Source organism: Rhagoletis pomonella, unplaced genomic scaffold (assembly GCF_013731165.1).
Source record: "Rhagoletis pomonella isolate Grant_MI unplaced genomic scaffold, Rhpom_1.0 Rhpom_scaffold_00006, whole genome shotgun sequence".
Classification (NCBI taxonomy): domain Eukaryota; kingdom Metazoa; phylum Arthropoda; class Insecta; order Diptera; family Tephritidae; genus Rhagoletis; species Rhagoletis pomonella.
The window spans coordinates 76,666,339-76,684,234 of record NW_023458560.1 but is presented as its reverse complement, the minus strand read 5'-3'; the positions used below and the strand labels follow the sequence as shown (position 1 = coordinate 76,684,234).

Here is a 17,896-nt window from a genome sequence, read left to right as displayed (position 1 = left end):
AGGTGAAAGAGCGCGATAGAAATAGAAATCGTTCTAAACGTATATGCATCATACATACATACATACATACATATACATATGTGATCGCGCACTGGGCATTGCTGGTGACGGCGATCTGCGAACGGCGACCAACGGCCGAAATGCTTTCGCATGGCGACGACGACGGCGGCGCTGCTCGTGCGCGCTAGAATAGTCAGCTATGCGCAAAGAAAGGCCTTGCATATGTGTGTGTGTTCGCCTATATGTATGTTTGTATGGATGCACATATGGCGAACGGTTTCGAAATAATGCCGAAATTTTTTAAAAATAACGCGTTGTGTATTTGAAAAACGCGCCCGCCGCGCCGCGCCGCCCCGCTGCTTTGCTCTGCTATTAGTTAGTTGTTTTTGTGGTTTAGTTATTTTTCAATAGTTCAGCTACGTGTGTATGTTTGTATGTACATATATATGTATGTATGCTTTTCGTGCACTCTTTCATTTGTTTTGTTGAGTTGCGAGTTTCGAAAACGACAAAGTTTTCGTGTTTTCCAATTCATTGCGATCTCGCAACTCGGACGTTTTAGATCAGAGCTCCTCTTGTGCGGAAGCGGTTAGAAAGCGATCAATTTAGCTCAACAATTTCTGATTTTGTAGACGGCTACTTTTTTTTGTTGTTTAAAAACGAATAAGCGAACAGAATATTTGTGTTGGTTTTTTCTTGAGAAAAAAAAAACGAAATTCTTTTAATGAACAACTAAAAACTATTTTCCTAGAAAAGTGAGAATCAATTGTTAAACGGCTGTTGCCTGCGCGTGAAGTAGGTGAGCAGCAAGTTTTCAGTGGTAGTGGCAAAAAGCAATTAGTGGTTACTGAAAAGTTTTAAATGAAAGCGACTATAAATTTTGTGTAAAAAAATTTTAAATAATGAAATAATTTAAAAACAAATACTCTTACGAATGCAAAAAAAAAACAGTGCAAATGTGCAGTGATATTAAAAAAAATTATAAGATTTTGTTAAATATTTTTCCGAGTGTTTCAAAAAGCATTTGCGGCACGGCATTTCACTATCAGTTTATCCGCAAATAAAAGCGTTATTATATAATATTTCGCTTAAGCAAACCTATGCTAAATTTTTTGTCTTCAAAGTGTCAAAATAAAATTTTAAAAATCTGACTTGTTGCAAAAAAAATCCTACATCGCTTGCCAATATTTTTCTATGAATATTTTTGCCTCCTCCTTTATATGCATTGATTATTTAATTTGTAAATTATAATTTTTCCCCTATTTTAAACGGAAATGTTGCGAATTTTCGAAAGATTTACGTAACAGCTGCACCACCGCCCCAAAATGGCAATACACACACACACACACATACATACATACATACAAACACACACAAGCAGACAAGCATCGGCGCACATTCAAACGCATTAATGTCCAAAACATACACAAAAACATACATATATTGCATATGTATGTATGTATGTATATGTACATTTAAATATTTCAATTATTTATAGAAAGGTATTCGTGGCAGCCATGCATAAATACACACACACCACATGCATATATATACATATGTAGGTACATGTGTAGATTTAGATCTCTAAACGGCAGTGAGCTTACGACAGCGCTATGTGCTATCTTTAGACACCAACCCACACACGCCACACATACACGCGCACACTTGGCAAAGCCAAAGCAAAAGCTATCGAGCTGAGCGCCGAGCGCCAAGGTGGGCGATTTCCGCCGCACACTGCAAAGAGCTGGTGCCGCTGGTTCCTGTCCTAGCTACTTGACTAACTGAGAGAGCCTTTTTCGTTAAGATGTTGAATACAAGCAATAATAAAAAAAAAACAGCCTCACAGTAAATGAGTAACACAGTCCCACACTGTGCAGTAACGATGTAGTATGTACATCTGTATGCACCTGCTTCGCCATGAGCCCCACGCATTCTTAGCACACCTGCAAATTTCGCTGCCCGTTGAATAGGTGTCATGTATGTATGTATGTATGTACTCATGGCAAAATTACTCAAGCGAAAAACTATCCGATTACATGTTGCGGCGAAGCAAAGCGAAACAATAACAATGACCAATTTTATGACAAAGACAACTGTTGCGAACTTGCGAATTGCGGATAGCTATTTACTTATTTGGAAATGCTTCTGCTGATGATAATCATAAAATGACATTTTTGTTTGGAATGTTATTTAATTTTGATTGTTGTTTTTATTTTATGATCTTGACCCAAAGTGCTCTGAGAATTAGACCAAAAATTATTTAGTAAAATATAAACTCTCTCACTGCCTCTCGCGACCTCGTGTACACACACGACTAGTTCCGATAGGCGATGCGTTATCATGCATCTCTCTTTCACCTCTCGCACTCTCTCTCTTTCGAGATGTGGACAACAGTTAGTTGTCAACGAGGAAATACACAACCTTAAAAAAATATAGTACTACATATAGATATAGATAATGGAGTAATAGATGTTGGTTGAATGCAATTTTTGATTAATAAACCGCAATGAAGGTTTTAAAAAATATTTAAGAACTAATTTGGAATTAGCGGATTTTAACTATTTAATAAAAAAATAATAGGCTTGAAATACTACTTATAAAAAATATGAAAATATTAAACGAAATAAATAAAATTTTATGACTAAATAGCAGCCGAAAATATAACCTTATTTCACTAATTTTTTCATATTTGCATTAAAAAACCAAAAGTAAAATTTAGTAGTCCGCCAATATAGCTTATAGCCTTTTTAATTTCGAAAATAAACTTATAAATAAAAAGATTAAAGAAAGTTATTAGTACGAAAATGTGATCGATTTTTATAATTTTTAATTTTTTTTTTGTGTGGAGCTAAAAGTTATTGCATATTTTTTATTTATTTTTCAAAGTAATTTACTTACAACAAAATCCAAAGATCTATCAAAGATATATTCGCCGCTTTGTTCGATTACCTTTTCACCGGTCTTTTCTGGCAGCATCCATCCGAATTGATTTTTCGGTTCTTTGGTAGGAGTTCATCATACCTACCACATTGAGCGCACAACTTTTCTTTGACGGAGTTCTGCTCTTGGTGTCGCTTTAGACAAATTATAACGTTATGGCAAATACAAATATTATTGCAAAGAATCCACTTTTCTTAAGGAGTTATTATTCTTAAAAAAAAATGCACCGTCAAACATGCTACTTCAGCCAGAATATCACAGATATCTTCACGCACCTTCAAATGAACTTGTCTGAGTTCATATGGAATCCAAATATCGAGCTTATTATAGAGTTGTTGTAAAATCTTTAAAACTCAGCAAAATTGCAATGACTCCAGTGCTGCCATATCTGTACAAACCTATGAGATTACTTTTTACCTCACTCAAAAATTATAGTAACTATATAGCACTAGTAACGACACTTTATTATATTGCCAAAGACCGTCTTTGCACCTTAACCAACAACATCTGTTACTCGTTTTTCATATGCATAGAAATTAGTAATCATTTACAAATAATTATTTAAAAAAAAAAAAACAAGTTAATAAAATGTCCTCTATTTTCTTCTTTTACAGGGAAGCATTTGGGCTGAGACGACGCGAAAAACTTCAATCTGAAATTGAATAGAAGGAAAATTTTGCAAAAATCCTCGACTTTTGCACTCAAGCCCCGACTCTCACTCGAGTTTTAAAATATATTTTTTAATTTAAATTTTCCGTTAAAAAAACAAGCGAATCTTTAACCAAGATGCCGAAGCCAATTGCTAGCCAGGAGGATGAGGATCCAACCCCATATCTGTTCGTGTCTTTGGAACAAAGACGTATCGATCAATCGAAACCTTATGACTCCAAGAAGAATTGCTGGGTGCCCGATGAGAAGGAGGGTTATCTTCTTGGTGAAATTAAGGCCACCAAGGGTGACATTGTCTCCGTGGGCCTGCCCGGCGGTGAGGTAAAATATGCGTAAACCAATGGGTGTATGCAGAATTGGCGTACAACAACACGAAACAAATTACAAAAAAAAAACAAAAAATATTTGCGAAGAAATTGAGCGTTGTTGCAAGAAAAAAAGAAACATATGAAGCTAAAAGATATATATTTAGCAAGAAGAGTAAAGTCAATTTTCCGTTTTTAGTAAACAAAGTTTAGGCGTTATTTTTGTTTTTTATTGCTAAAAAAAATTGATATCGATCAGAAAGCTTTATTGACGGCCGTTAGTTATTTTTTCCAATAACTTTATTGCTTTTAGTTTTTTATTGAATTTTGCTGCAAAAAAAATTTTAACAAAATTCATATTCAAAATAGTTAGATATTTATTTGTTTTCAATTTATTTTAGACTTCATTCTTCTGATGCTTTTAAGTTTTAAATTTAATTTTCCTTAATTTTTTTTTGTTGGCGAAAACTAGCTTTTTAACGTAGAGAACAAAAAATTTTAATAATTTCAATTTTCTATCACATGACTATGAAAAAAAAACAATAGACAAAGGATTTTAAAGCCGACCTGGTTGAAAAAACGAACCCTCCGAAATTCGAAAAAATCGAAGATATGGCCGACATGACTGTGCTCAATACGCCTTGCGTCTTGCACAATTTGCGACAACGTTACTACGCCAAATTGATCTACGTAAGTTCCGCCAGAACGTAACACTAATCTAGCTTTCTTTTTTCTCTCTCTCTCTCTCTCTGACCTCCACTTGTAAAATACTCACCCATTAAAAAAAAAAAAAACCAATGAAAAATCCCTAACGATTTTAATGCAAACAAATGTAAATATAAAATTAAAATAAAAAATAATTCAAAAAATCGGGTGCATAACTGAAAAAAAAAATATTAATTAAAAACATAAACATGACATAATAAACGCATGAAATGTAACGCTAACGCTAACAAAAGACGAAAGACTTCAAGAAAGATCAGCTCCAACAAGTCAATCCTCCAAAATACGAAAAAGCTGAGGATATGTCCAACTTGACATATCTGAACGACGCCTCTGTGCTCCATAACTTGAGACAGAGATACTACAACAAGCTTATCTACGTAAGTATGGCGGGAACCGGTTGTATGAACTCAAACGAAACGGGTTCCACAACAAACCTGCTATGTTTGCTTTGAATGTATTTGCTTTTTTAATTGCCTTTGTATTTGTTATTGTATTTAATAAACTTATGAAAAAAATAGTATGCATACCAGTAGTTCAACTGTCATACATAAACACATACATACTCACACAATCCAATCATAAAACAATCAGTGAAAACTTTAAAAAATAATAAAAAAAAAAAATATACTATTAGTAATACCGAATTCCTACTAGGCATTGCAATGGCAAGAATTCCAAGAAACAAAATTTTACATTTAAATGAAAACCGACTTAATAGCGAATTTCCACAAGGCAGTGAAATATAAAAAAATATCACTTTTGTCATGCAATGTCGAGTGAAAACCAAACATAAAAGTTGTATTAAATTTTTTATCTCAACGCCCAGTGAATGTGGGGCATAATATGTTTAGGCAGCTGACTTAAAAAAAAAGCTATTACTTGTCAAACTAATGCAAAATTCTGTTTAATAAAAGGGCTAACAGCTTCCAGTAATGTAATGAGGAAACATGTCTTCTCAAATTAATTTATAAAAAATTTATAAAAGTTAATACATATTTTGTAAACACAGAAGAAAACGAAACTTAAAAGAGCGTTAATTGACAACGAAAAATATATTTCGCGTAGTTTATAACTCTCACAAAAATTTTAAATCAGAAAAGTAAACTAAAATCGATGAAAAAAATCGTCTTTTTGCATTGAAAATAAAATGAATTTAGAATGCTTTATTAATAGGAAAAATGTAAGGAAATGTCATTTAATAAAGTATTTTTAACTTTTTATTTTAATATAATTTGGCGGTTATATTTTCATCGAGTTTATTTAGAATTGTGGAAGTTATTTCTTTGTTTGTTTTATTTGATTTTTAGTAGAAAATAAATTTATTCAAAGTAAAAATTTTGAAAAACCGATAGCTTTTTATTATAAGAAATTAAGATTTATTAATAATGAATATTCAAAAAAAAAATTAAAAAGTTTGCATATAAATATTTTTGGTGTTTAAACTAAAAAAACAAAAGTCAACGCTATCCCATCACTGTGTAACAAATGTGATCAAAATTAAAAAAAAAAAATTCCTTTCTTTAGTTTTATTACTAAATAAATAAAAAACTAAATTAAAAACCATTTCTGACACTACGAGTATATGTACCAAAAATAAAATAATAATTTTTATTAACAAAAAGTCAATCACACTGTAATAAAGGCGTGCTCAAACATGCGCGGTACGGTATTGGGCAGTACAATCCTGTACGATGGAAATGTCCACTTGTTCCGCGCAGTTTCTTGAGTGCTCTTATATCCTGCGATAATAGGTTTGTATAGTAACTTCTCCAGTAAAACATTGCAGCGAGAGCGTAAAAGCAAAATAGAGCGTAAAATTGATAAGAAGAGAAAACTAGCAGAAAAAGTTTATGAACACAAAACTAGCAAAAACTTGCAAGTGAACAGTCGTTGCACTGTTTTGACATTCTGCTGTAAACATTTTACTATTTATAAATCAGTCTTAAACTCTGCTTTACACACAAGCACTTACACAGTCACAATATTTTGATTTAAACTCCTTTTACTTTTGTTTGTGCTAAACCAATTCAACAAATGGCGGCTTTTGACATTTATTCTTCTTCTTCTTCAGCTAGCTAATTTCTGCTAGTAAAAATTTCACTAGCAAGAATTTGCAGCTCTCCCGTGTTGTTACGCTCTCGATTCAGTGCTCTCTTGCAAATTTTTTGGGTTATCATACGCTTTTCCAGTAAAAATTTGCAGGTTCCAGTACAAATTAGTACTGACTATTGGTTACTATACAAACCTAATATTAAACGTTGCAAATCGTACGAGATATTACCGCACCGCATCGGTCGGCACCTGTTTGAGCAGACTTTAATACTTTGGCAATCTTTTCATCGCATTTCTCACCACCTATTTAACCACTCACGTCACTAAGTATCATTGCCACATCAGTAGTAGAAACACTTATCAAATGCGCTAACACCGCAACATACTAATCATACAAGAAGCAAAAAATACCAATTACTTTTGGTAATTTCTTGCACCAACTCATCAGTGAATGCCATACAAAAAAAAAAACACAACAAAAGCACCAAAGCACCGCAACCCAGTAGAAGGATTGACTGAAACTGGAAAAACCACATTGGATGCATTACACCACACCACATATACCTACACATGCGCCCACAAACATACACATTTTAAGTAAAAATCGATTATCATTAAAAATACACTCTCTCTCAAGAATGGATTACACATTTACCCGAGCCTCACAATCCATACATAAAAATCCACCACAACCACCACCACCACCCCACCACAAACACATCACATCTTTTGCGTCCAAAGGAGTACGTTAAGTGTTTCCTGGCAAGCGCGGAGATGGCGAAACTACGGCATGCAACGCATCAAATTCGTTTGTCATGTGAATGGAATGCAAAAATTATATATATACATATATATACTTAGTTGAATGAAACAGCACATAAAAAACATCAAAAAATCGACACAAACGAAAAAAAAAAAACACAAATCATACACGCTAAACTATAAAATAATAAATTTTAAAAATCACAAAGAGAAAAGCATAAAAAATCGTATCGAAAATCATCTGTATGCATCAAAAATACTCGGAATGCGTTTACATTTTATCAAATCAAATCAAAAAAAAAAAAGTGAATGCTAAACATTTTATAAAATATCGTTCATATCTATATACATATACTATGTATACCCTAATTTTTTAATTAGTTATTAGTTGGCTAACCGTTAGTTAAGTTATTGTAAACTTTCCTACTAACGCCACCACACACATCCCATCGGACTGTGTCGCAAATCACTAATATACAAACCAATTTCTGGGCCGTTTTTTGTATGCGATCGCAATGGGAGCTATACACGAAACAAAAACAAAAGACCCGGATAATGGTTATATTAGTGATTTTGTGTCCTCAGTTTGTTGTCATTTTTGTGTGACACAACTGTCGCGCAAGCCGTCATTTCAATTCATAACGAACGAATGTTTTCCATTCCATTTTCATTCCTTTACATATTGTATGCCGTTTTTATTTCCCTGTTTGAAGCAAATGTCTCTCGCTCTCTTTAAATTCAATGCAAATTAATCAATCAAATTTTTCTTTCTCATCATCCCATCCACTCTCTCTCTGGTAATGCAGACCTACTCCGGTCTTTTCTGCGTTGCCATCAATCCCTACAAGCGTTACCCCGTATATACCAACCGTTGCGCTAAGATGTACCGTGGCAAGCGCCGTAATGAAGTGCCACCCCATATTTTCGCCATTTCTGACGGTGCCTACGTCGACATGTTGACCAACCACGTCAATCAATCTATGTTGATTACTGGTGAGTCTGGTGCTGGTAAGACTGAGAACACGAAGAAGGTAATTGCGTACTTCGCCACTGTGGGCGCCTCAACAAAGAAGGATGAATCGCAGAAGAACAAGGGCTCCCTGGAAGATCAGGTTGTACAAACTAATCCTGTACTGGAAGCTTTCGGTAACGCTAAGACCGTGCGTAACGATAACTCGTCGCGTTTCGTAAGTATTGTGAACTTGTGTGTGTGTGTGTGAGAAGAAAAATAAGACTCACATGCAACACTTTCTCTCTCTCTCTCTCTTACTCTCTGCATACACTACTTGCCGCTGTGTTTAGGGTAAATTCATCCGTATTCACTTCGGCCCAACTGGTAAACTGGCTGGTGCTGATATTGAGACTTGTAAGTTTGCATGGCGTACTTGTTGTGAGCAAATATTTAACATACTACCTCTCTCTCTGTGCCATTTAATTGCAGATCTATTGGAAAAGGCTCGTGTCATCTCTCAGCAATCTTTGGAACGTTCATACCACATCTTCTACCAGATCATGTCTGGTTCCGTTGCTGGAGTTAAAGGTATAGCAAAGAAAATTTCCATTTACATTCGCATTTCATTCGCCCCGAGAAAAAAAAAAAAAAACATAATACATACATACATACTTTTCAAGATATTATGTCTATATATAAAAAAAAAAAATCAACAACATCGAAAAGAACTACCATGAAACGAGACAATCATAGCGCATTAGAGAAAAGGGTATCGATATAAAATATACCAAAGCTCATACATATGAAAAATATATTTATATATTTTCGAGCGCAATAAGCGTAAAATATGCGGTTGTTTTATAAAACAACTACTTTAAATTTAGGTTTATATTAAACAACAACACACACTTCAACCTTATATCCATAACTTAAACCACCAAACACTTCACACACACACACACACACTTGCTACCAAAAATATACAACCATAAATTACAAGCACGCACCAAAAGTATGAACCCATTACGACCGATATACCATACACTCCTCTCAAACCCAACACAAATTATCACAAATACACATTACAATTACAACATCAATGCACACATATTTATTTCTACCTATATAAATAATAATATTTAATTTTTTTAATCTTTAACTTTCCACTTTTTTACCAAAAAAAAAAAAATCTATCAACCAAACAAAAAATCCAATTAAAAACCGATATACAAATAAAAAACCCAACCTCAGAAATCTGTCTGTTGTCCAATAACGTCTACGATTACCACATTGTCTCTCAGGGCAAGGTAACAGTCGCCAGTATCGATGATGCCGAAGAATTCACATTGACCGATGTAATTTCCCAGTATTTTTGTTCATTTAAAAAAAATTTCTATATTTTTTGTTAATTTATACTACCTTACCTAGAAATACTTGGTTGATTTCGTACTACCATTAACAAAATATTTTTTTAAAGCAGTGGCTCTACGTATACATACATACATACATACATCGATTGAAATATTTTGTATGCAATTTATTTCTATATATAGTATGTATGTATATATATGTGCGTCCCGCTGTATTTGTAGAATCAGTATTTAGTATCCATTTTTTATATATATTTATTATCTAGCGCACGATTGTATACAATTTAGCAGTATTGTAATGTAGTTAGCTTGCAGCTTATTGAGCGCCACGCCCACAACCCGCAATTGCATATTCATATGTAGCTACATAAGTAGAACCAGCATCAGGAGTACCCCGAACGCAAGCCATATTCCCCTACGTAAATTATGCATCACTAACCAAAACATGTCAAGACGAGAGCGCATAAGCTCTCCCTCTCTCTTTCTCTCTCTCTCCCACTCTACCCACACTAAATTGCTTTGAATTGTCAATCATAAACATTTTATTCATAGTTTTTTGAAGCAAGAGCGATTGGCATTAAAGTAAAAAAAAAGAAAGCGAAGATAGGTCTTTCTGAAGAATACAATTTTAGCGCTAATCACTCTTCCATATCCTTATGGTTTTGTATATCAAACATATATACATATATACATATATTTTTACGTATTTTCAAAACAAATTTTATCACATTTTATTTCATTTCCCCCCAACGAAATCATGCCAATTCGTATTCCATTCGTACCATTCCTTCAACATTCATATTGTCCACCAAAAATTTGCCCAACACCTCAATTTGTCCACATCATCATCCACCACCGCCACCATTACTGCCAACAACATCAACAACAACGATCCCAAAAACAACAGAGTATTGCATGCTATCGAACAATATATACGATTATCGCATCGTATCGCATGGAAAGACAAAAATACCCGGCGTTGACGATGGTGAAGAGTATCAAATTGTTGACGTAAGATACAGTGAAAAAAAAAGAAGACACACTCCTTTAAATATATACATATTAATGTGACTCACAAATGCTGCTCAAGCAAATAATACAACAAAAAAAATATGATATACTTAAAAGAATTCTATCAGCAAGCAGTCTAAAAGAATAAAAAAACGAAAAAAAACTTACAAAAGACTCACAACTAAGCGCTAAGTCTAAAAAGTCTAACGACGCGCAAACAATTTCTTAAAATATTGATTTTGTAAAAAGCCTACCGCAAGCACTTAAATACTTATTAAAATCAATTAGAAAAATGTGCAATTTAAAATTAAATAATTTACACTCTGCCAATATTTAACTCGAAGTGTCAAAATCGTCACTTACAATAATCTTTGTGACACAAACCTACGGTTTTGATTTCTCACACTTTCTCTCTCACGCTGTACAGAATACCAACACTTACCTCTAATAAATACTTAACAGCTGTTACATCTGCAGCTCTCTCTCTCTCTCTCTCTGTTGTACAGAATCTCAACACCACCTCCACTACTTAACAGCTAATGTCGCTGTTAATTAACACTCTATGTTGTATCATAAATATTCACTCGCTGCAACTATCATGCTATTGCGAGCTTATCTCGCTTTTTACTCATCCCACTGTCCTTAAAAAAAAAAATAAAATCACTCACAATTATTTGCTTACACTGTCATTGAGCTTTGTAGAAAACGCTGCTTTATAAAACTGCTGCTATAGATATACTTATATGTATACGTATTTAATGGTTATATAGTTTTTATGATAACAGTATTATAAAAATGGTCTTGTAGGTTTCTTAGTCGCAGTGAAACTAAAATTAGTGAACTACTTAGCTAGTTGTAAGCTGCCCTTTAAAAAAGACTTTACAAGTAAACTATATCCACAAAGCATTACGACAACATATTACCTATGTAGAGAAAAAAAAGGTTAGGTACACCGCTCACCTTACCAACGAAGTCAATAAATTCCTGCCAACAATCGCAAACAATTTTACATATATTCCGAACACAAGTACCGACCCACAGCACCCAATTCACATCGAATGAATATAAAAAATCAGCATTCATATGCCTTACACAATAAGTTCAGAGCCCAAAACGCTCTCGCAGCAGTCATACACTCTCCTTCGCTCTCTCTCTTATTCCCCCTCTCACATACACTGCATTTTGCGTTTGTCGTTTCGTCATAGTATTTTACTCATTCATTACTCTTTTATATTGTTATATCGTTACGTTTTATGAAAAAACAAAAATATCGAAAAATGTCAAACTAAATACTAGAGATGACATTTTTGTCGAATCATATTGGTGATTATCCTGGAATATGTCAGGGTAAAACAAGGATAACCGGCGTCAACGATGGCGAAGAATTTGAATTGACTGATGTAAGTTGGTGTGAGTCTGTAATGGTTACCCGCTTCCAATAATATGAATTAGTAACAAACTCTCTTTGTACTTTTACTTAAACGCGCGCACTCTCTCTCTCTCTCTCTCGTTCGTTTTGTCTACCTCTTTCTCTCTCTCTCTGCCTTTGAGTATCTATTATCTGCTAGTATTCTCTATACACATGTATTTATATGTACTTGCGTAAATCTTTTATAAATAAAAATTTCAACCGTTTAGGAAACTTATTTCTTTTTTCCATTTCTTCTTTCATTCCGTTGTATAAAAAAAAAAATCCGAGTTATAGTATTAATGTCTTTTCCAAAAATATTTTATAGTTACATGTATTTTTGTACCTACACGGATCTCACATCACTGGCATACCTAAAGTATTTATGTTACTGGTATTTTCTATTTGGATTACTTTGTAAATAAATTTAATTTTCGAACGTTATTCCGGAATTTCTATCTCCTGTAGAAATATCTAGTTACCCTCCCACCCAGTAGTAATAATATGTAGTTCTACTACTACTCTTAGTACTCTAAGTAGTATTTGGCCCTTTTGAAATGCATTTACCTCATTATCCAAATACAAATCTCCTTATATAAATATTTGTATATATGTATTTAATATCTTTTTTTTTTTTTGTGAAGTAAATACTGTAGCTTTAACAGCAATGGTCAAATAGGGTAAAAATGTATAATTTTTAATAGAATTCAAAATATTTTACAACGTCCATTAAATGGTTGAATTCAAATTCTTGGTACAGTGGTTTTGATGCCGGCACAACAAAAGCCTTTTCCTTGATTTACCGCCTACTCCAAGTAACCAACGATATACCAGCGTAATATGCCAACTTATCAAATTTAACATAGCTTGCCTTACACACACACACAAATTACATGAAGTCTTATTTTAAAGCAAAAAGAAAAAAGAAAATTGTTTAAAATGCTTGAAGAAATGACATTTCCATAAAACATTCCTGTTCTTAAAGCTTTTTAAATAATTTTTTTTATGAATATGGCAAGCGTACACTGAGAAAAATAGTTAAAAGAGTAACAATTTCATTTCGCGCCATGCCATTCAACAACAACAAGCTACCACCGTAACCCCGTTTCTCCATTAAGGGCCGTTTGCTCAAAGCCTGGTTGACACTAATCTCCGCTTAACATCGTTTTCGACGTCTTCGACCCCATGCATATGGCATGCTGTGGGTAACATCGATAACGACGTTTATCCGGAGATTATTGTCTACCAGGCATTGAGCAAATTACCTTAAATAATTTCCACAAACACAAACATTCACTCTTGTATCTCTCCACTTCAACACAATCTCTTATTTGCTATTTACATCTCCTAAAGGGAACTCTATACACAAAACTCCAACACTACATCCTATCCACTCACAATTCATCAGATCTGTAATCTCTCTCTTTCTCTCTATATACTATGTACCTCCACCCACTGTAATGCAATACGTTTTATTGTCATGTAGTACATTTTGAATAATCGAAAAACAAAATCGAAAAAATTTCTTCTCTCGACTACTGTGCAGATATGTGCCTCTTGTCCGATAACATTTACGATTACTATAACGTGTCGCAGGGTAAAGTCACTGTACCCAACATGGATGACGGTGAGGAATTCCAGCTGGCAGATGTAAGTTTTCAACATACAATCGAAAAAAGAAACTACATAGAGCAAGCCAAATAGAGTAGTTGATGGCTCTATGTAGGCAAGCAACATCACCACCAAAACCACCACCACCACCAGCTCCAACGTACCATGCAATCATGCAACAAACACTTGTATACGCATGCCACCGATACTTAAGTTTTACATACATACATATAATTGTGGTGAATTACCGCCCATCAGACCAACACTTCCACTCCACCACACCTGCACCCACACTGACACCTCCAACTTTGTTACAACTTTACAAAAATACTTACATACATATGTGACATGCGTATCTGCATCTGGGAAGATTCCTGACATCTGCTCTCTTTCTACACATATACAGTTCTTCGTTAGATCGCTCGTTTGTGCCTTGACTTTTACACTTTACTGTACTTTAAACTTTTTGATTGCATCTATGACGTTGTTTTTTTTTTTTTTGGAATGTCTTTGAAGCCCTTACGTGTTTGAGAAAAGAAAATTAATTATCATTGATCTTAGGTTAGAGTATGTTTGAAAACTTTCGTCGAATATATATGTATTTAGTATTTATGCGGCATGTGGTTGTGCCAACACGTCTGTCAGCATCACAGTAAAGCTCATTTGTGTTCTCTGCGGCGTGTTGTCAACTACTCCATAAAAAAGAAATCAACAAAAATTAAATAAATTGCATCCCTTCTTCATTGTCTGCTGCGTGATTGACTGATTGATAAGTAGCTGCACGCCGTATGTAGACCCTTATAGTAGAGCGGGAGTCTCTCTCTCGCTCTCTCTCGCACCGATAGTAGTGGCGTACTACAACAGAATGTTTAGTTGCATTTGGCATCGAGTGCTAGTTTATGTTATTCTAGTTTGTGTATGCCTAGTTTTTGTAAGGAAGCTCGCTCGTATGCGTTTTTATTTGTTTACTTGAAATTTTTAGTACTTTTTATTTATAAAATAGTTAAGATCAGCATGATAACCGGAAATTTTTTGCTGTTAAAGATCACATATCTGCGTCGCCATTAGTCACAACGGCTAGTGAGGCAGCAAAATATATTATTTTTTTTTATAAACAGATTTTATTTTTTTGCACGCAACTTACATATACATATATCCTATATTAAATGGTTACTAGTTAAATAGTTGTATCCCCGACATTCTACGCTTTCCAAAAAATTCCGGAATCAATTTACGTCTATACCCTTGTGGCTTTTACCAATCCACGAAGTATTTTCCGCCATTTTATCAAGTGAGGAAAAAGCTTTCTTATTTAGTAGTTACGTATGTAAATATTTGTACGTTTTGTATAAAATTGCATGGAAATTTGAAACTGTATACATATGTATGTATAAGCAAAAAATTCAACGCAAAGTTATTTTATGAAATTCGAATGCTGGTTCAAATGGCGTATTTTTGTGAAAAAAGTTTTCGAGGCAAACAAAAATATTTAGAAACTTAATATTTCAGCCTTTAAATTAAAAATGTTGTTTTAAATTTGCATAAAATATTTGCAATTGGTACATTTGAATAAACATGAGAATTGAAAAAAAAAAAATTAATTTTAGACTTTTTACCGATGCTTAAAAAATAATAAAAACCATCGAATACATTTCTTACATTTCTACATTTACATAAATTGTAATTCTTTTTCGAAAAAAAGAACTATCTGAAATGCTTTATGGAGTGACATTTCCATACAATTTTCCTGCTTCTAAAGCATTTCAATACAATTTATTTTGCGATAGGGGATTAAGTGCTTAGCATAAAATCAATTTTTTTTTAATTTCAATGATTAAAAGGAATGATTTTAATAATTCAAAAAAATAAAAAAAAAAATTTTGATATTTTACACAGAAAGAATATTTTCGAAATATTTCTCTAGTTTTATAAAAAAAAAGAAAATATTCTAAATCTTTATTTGTGTTTTCAAAATTTTTCTTCAACATATTTTGTACTGAACTTTATACACATTTGTAGGTATATAAAAATTTAATTAACTTAAAGTTTTTTAATCTAAAAGTTCACTAAAGAAAATTTTTAAATATGTTTGCACCAAGTACTTTTTAAGCAAAAAACAAAACAAAAAGTCGGTTAAAAAAAATATTTGTGATCACAAAAAGAAAACTATCGAAATATTATCCTATTTTTCGAAGAAATTCGGATTGTTTTTGATAAATTTTTTAATTTCTTATACAAAAAGGAAAATTTTGAAATATTTCCTTTCCTAGAAACGTAAAAAAAGGATTTGCAATTCTTTCAAACTAAAAATATTTTTATGGCAAAAAAAAAATTTAATAAACATTAACATTCATAAAACTTTCAAAGAAATTAAAAACGAAAAATAGTTTTGAGAAAATTCAAAAGTACACCATTAAATTTTAAAGCCATCTATCAAAAATAAAAAAAAAAAATAAATCATTCTAACGTATCTTTTAATAACTTTGCCTTAGCTTCTATAGAAATTTTAAATGTGTACATATTTATTTGCACACATATGTATGTATATTTCTAAATAAGTTTTGGAACGTTGTTGTTAATTTTTTTGCATGTATTTTGTTCCGTTAATCAGTATCTACTGTAAGAAACTGTATTTAAACACAAATTTACACACTCACTGCTGTACAAAAAATGCACAGAGAACTGTATAGAAATATGCTTTCTAAACACCTTAAAAAACTGCCGAAATATAAAAAAAAAACTAAAACTAAAATTTCAACTACTCAAAACCACTATCACATGCAACGCCCATACAAAATCAAAACTAATGTCTACAATTCTTTCTCCCTCCCACTATATTAAAAAAAAAAAACAAAAATTAAATAATATAGCAAGCCTTTGATATCTTGGGTTTCACCCTCCAAGAGAAGCAGGATGTCTACAAGATCACCGCCGCTGTCATGCACATGGGTGGCATGAAGTTCAAGCAACGTGGTCGCGAAGAGCAGGCTGAACAAGATGGCGAGGAAGAGGGTGGCCGTGTTGCCAAGTTGTTCGGTTGTGATACCGCCGAATTGTACAAGAACTTGTTGAAGCCCCGCATTAAGGTCGGTAACGAATTCGTCACCCAGGGTCGTAACGTACAACAGGTCACCAACTCTATTGGTGCTCTCTGCAAGGGTGTGTTCGATCGTCTCTTCAAATGGCTGGTCAAGAAGTGTAACGAAACTCTGGATACTAAGCAAAAGCGTCAACACTTCATTGGTGTACTGGATATTGCTGGTTTTGAAATTTTCGACGTAAGTATGACGCGGTCCACTTCAAAGACAAAAACTAAAAATATAAAAACGACAACGCAGAGACACAACTTGTGTGTGTGAGAAGTTTATGCGAGTTATGTGACGGCGTGCAAATTTCTGTACGCGCTCATGAGTCGCATGCCTACTTGCGCACGAGTTCGGTGCAGCTCACCTGCCAGCGAGTGTGTGTACTCTTGGTTGGTGGCAGGCACTGTGTCGTCTGGTTGTATGTGTATGTACACTAACTTGTCTCTCCCAACGCTGACATGACGCGAAGAGTACTAAAGTACATACAATCAAGAAATTTTACACATACATAAAAAGACGGTATGGAGAACAGAAAAGATTATAAAATCGTAGATTTCTAGTAAATACCCTGCAAAAAATGGGACTAATCCGGGATGACTCCGGGATCAATCGCAAAGGAGCATGCGACTAATACCACTTTTGATCTCTTTATATGGAATGAACTGATCGCTTTTGTTCGAGCATGTCCTATGAAGAGACTAATTGTTCACCTTTATACCCGAACGGGTATAAAAAGCGAGTAGTTTAAAAAATAAAAATAAAAATTTGCGCCAGCCGCGATTCGAACTGGGGTGCTCAGTTTTGTTAGGCGAATACTCTCTCTGTGTGCCAACGCCGCACATGAAATTTCATTGACTAAGTGCGCACATATCATTAAATCGTTAATAGTACCCGTTAGGGATGAGTCGGGGACTAATTGATCTCCAATTATACCCGTAAGGGATGAGTCAAGACTAATTGATCTCCAATAGTACCCGTATGAGACTAGTTGCGACTAATTAATG

The 17,896-nt window shown here is 33.8% G+C and overlaps 2 protein-coding genes across 2 annotated transcripts in view; one reads left to right on the top strand and one right to left on the bottom strand.

The window, feature by feature from the left end:
• Window positions 1–549: 549 nt before the first annotated feature.
• On the top strand, window positions 550–17,084 carry LOC118741333 (myosin heavy chain, muscle-like; the record flags this gene model as incomplete). The annotated part of the gene is given in 11 exon segments (XM_036473270.1): window positions 550–799; window positions 3,555–3,930; window positions 4,461–4,604; window positions 4,874–5,017; window positions 8,261–8,641; window positions 8,757–8,820; window positions 8,896–8,994; window positions 9,658–9,713; window positions 10,740–10,797; window positions 13,742–13,845; window positions 16,677–17,084. Coding segments are annotated over 10 exon segments (1,662 nt in total), but the record flags the coding sequence as incomplete, so codon positions are not given.
• Window positions 17,085–17,179: 95 nt separating this feature from the next.
• Window positions 17,180–17,896, bottom strand: part of LOC118742126 (myosin heavy chain, muscle-like) — a 4,186-nt gene continuing 3,469 nt past the window's right edge. Inside the window, exon 3 of the mRNA XM_036474085.1 lies at window positions 17,180–17,365. Within this exon, the coding sequence (XP_036329978.1) occupies window positions 17,180–17,365 (186 nt within the window). The remainder of the gene's footprint in view (window positions 17,366–17,896) is intronic.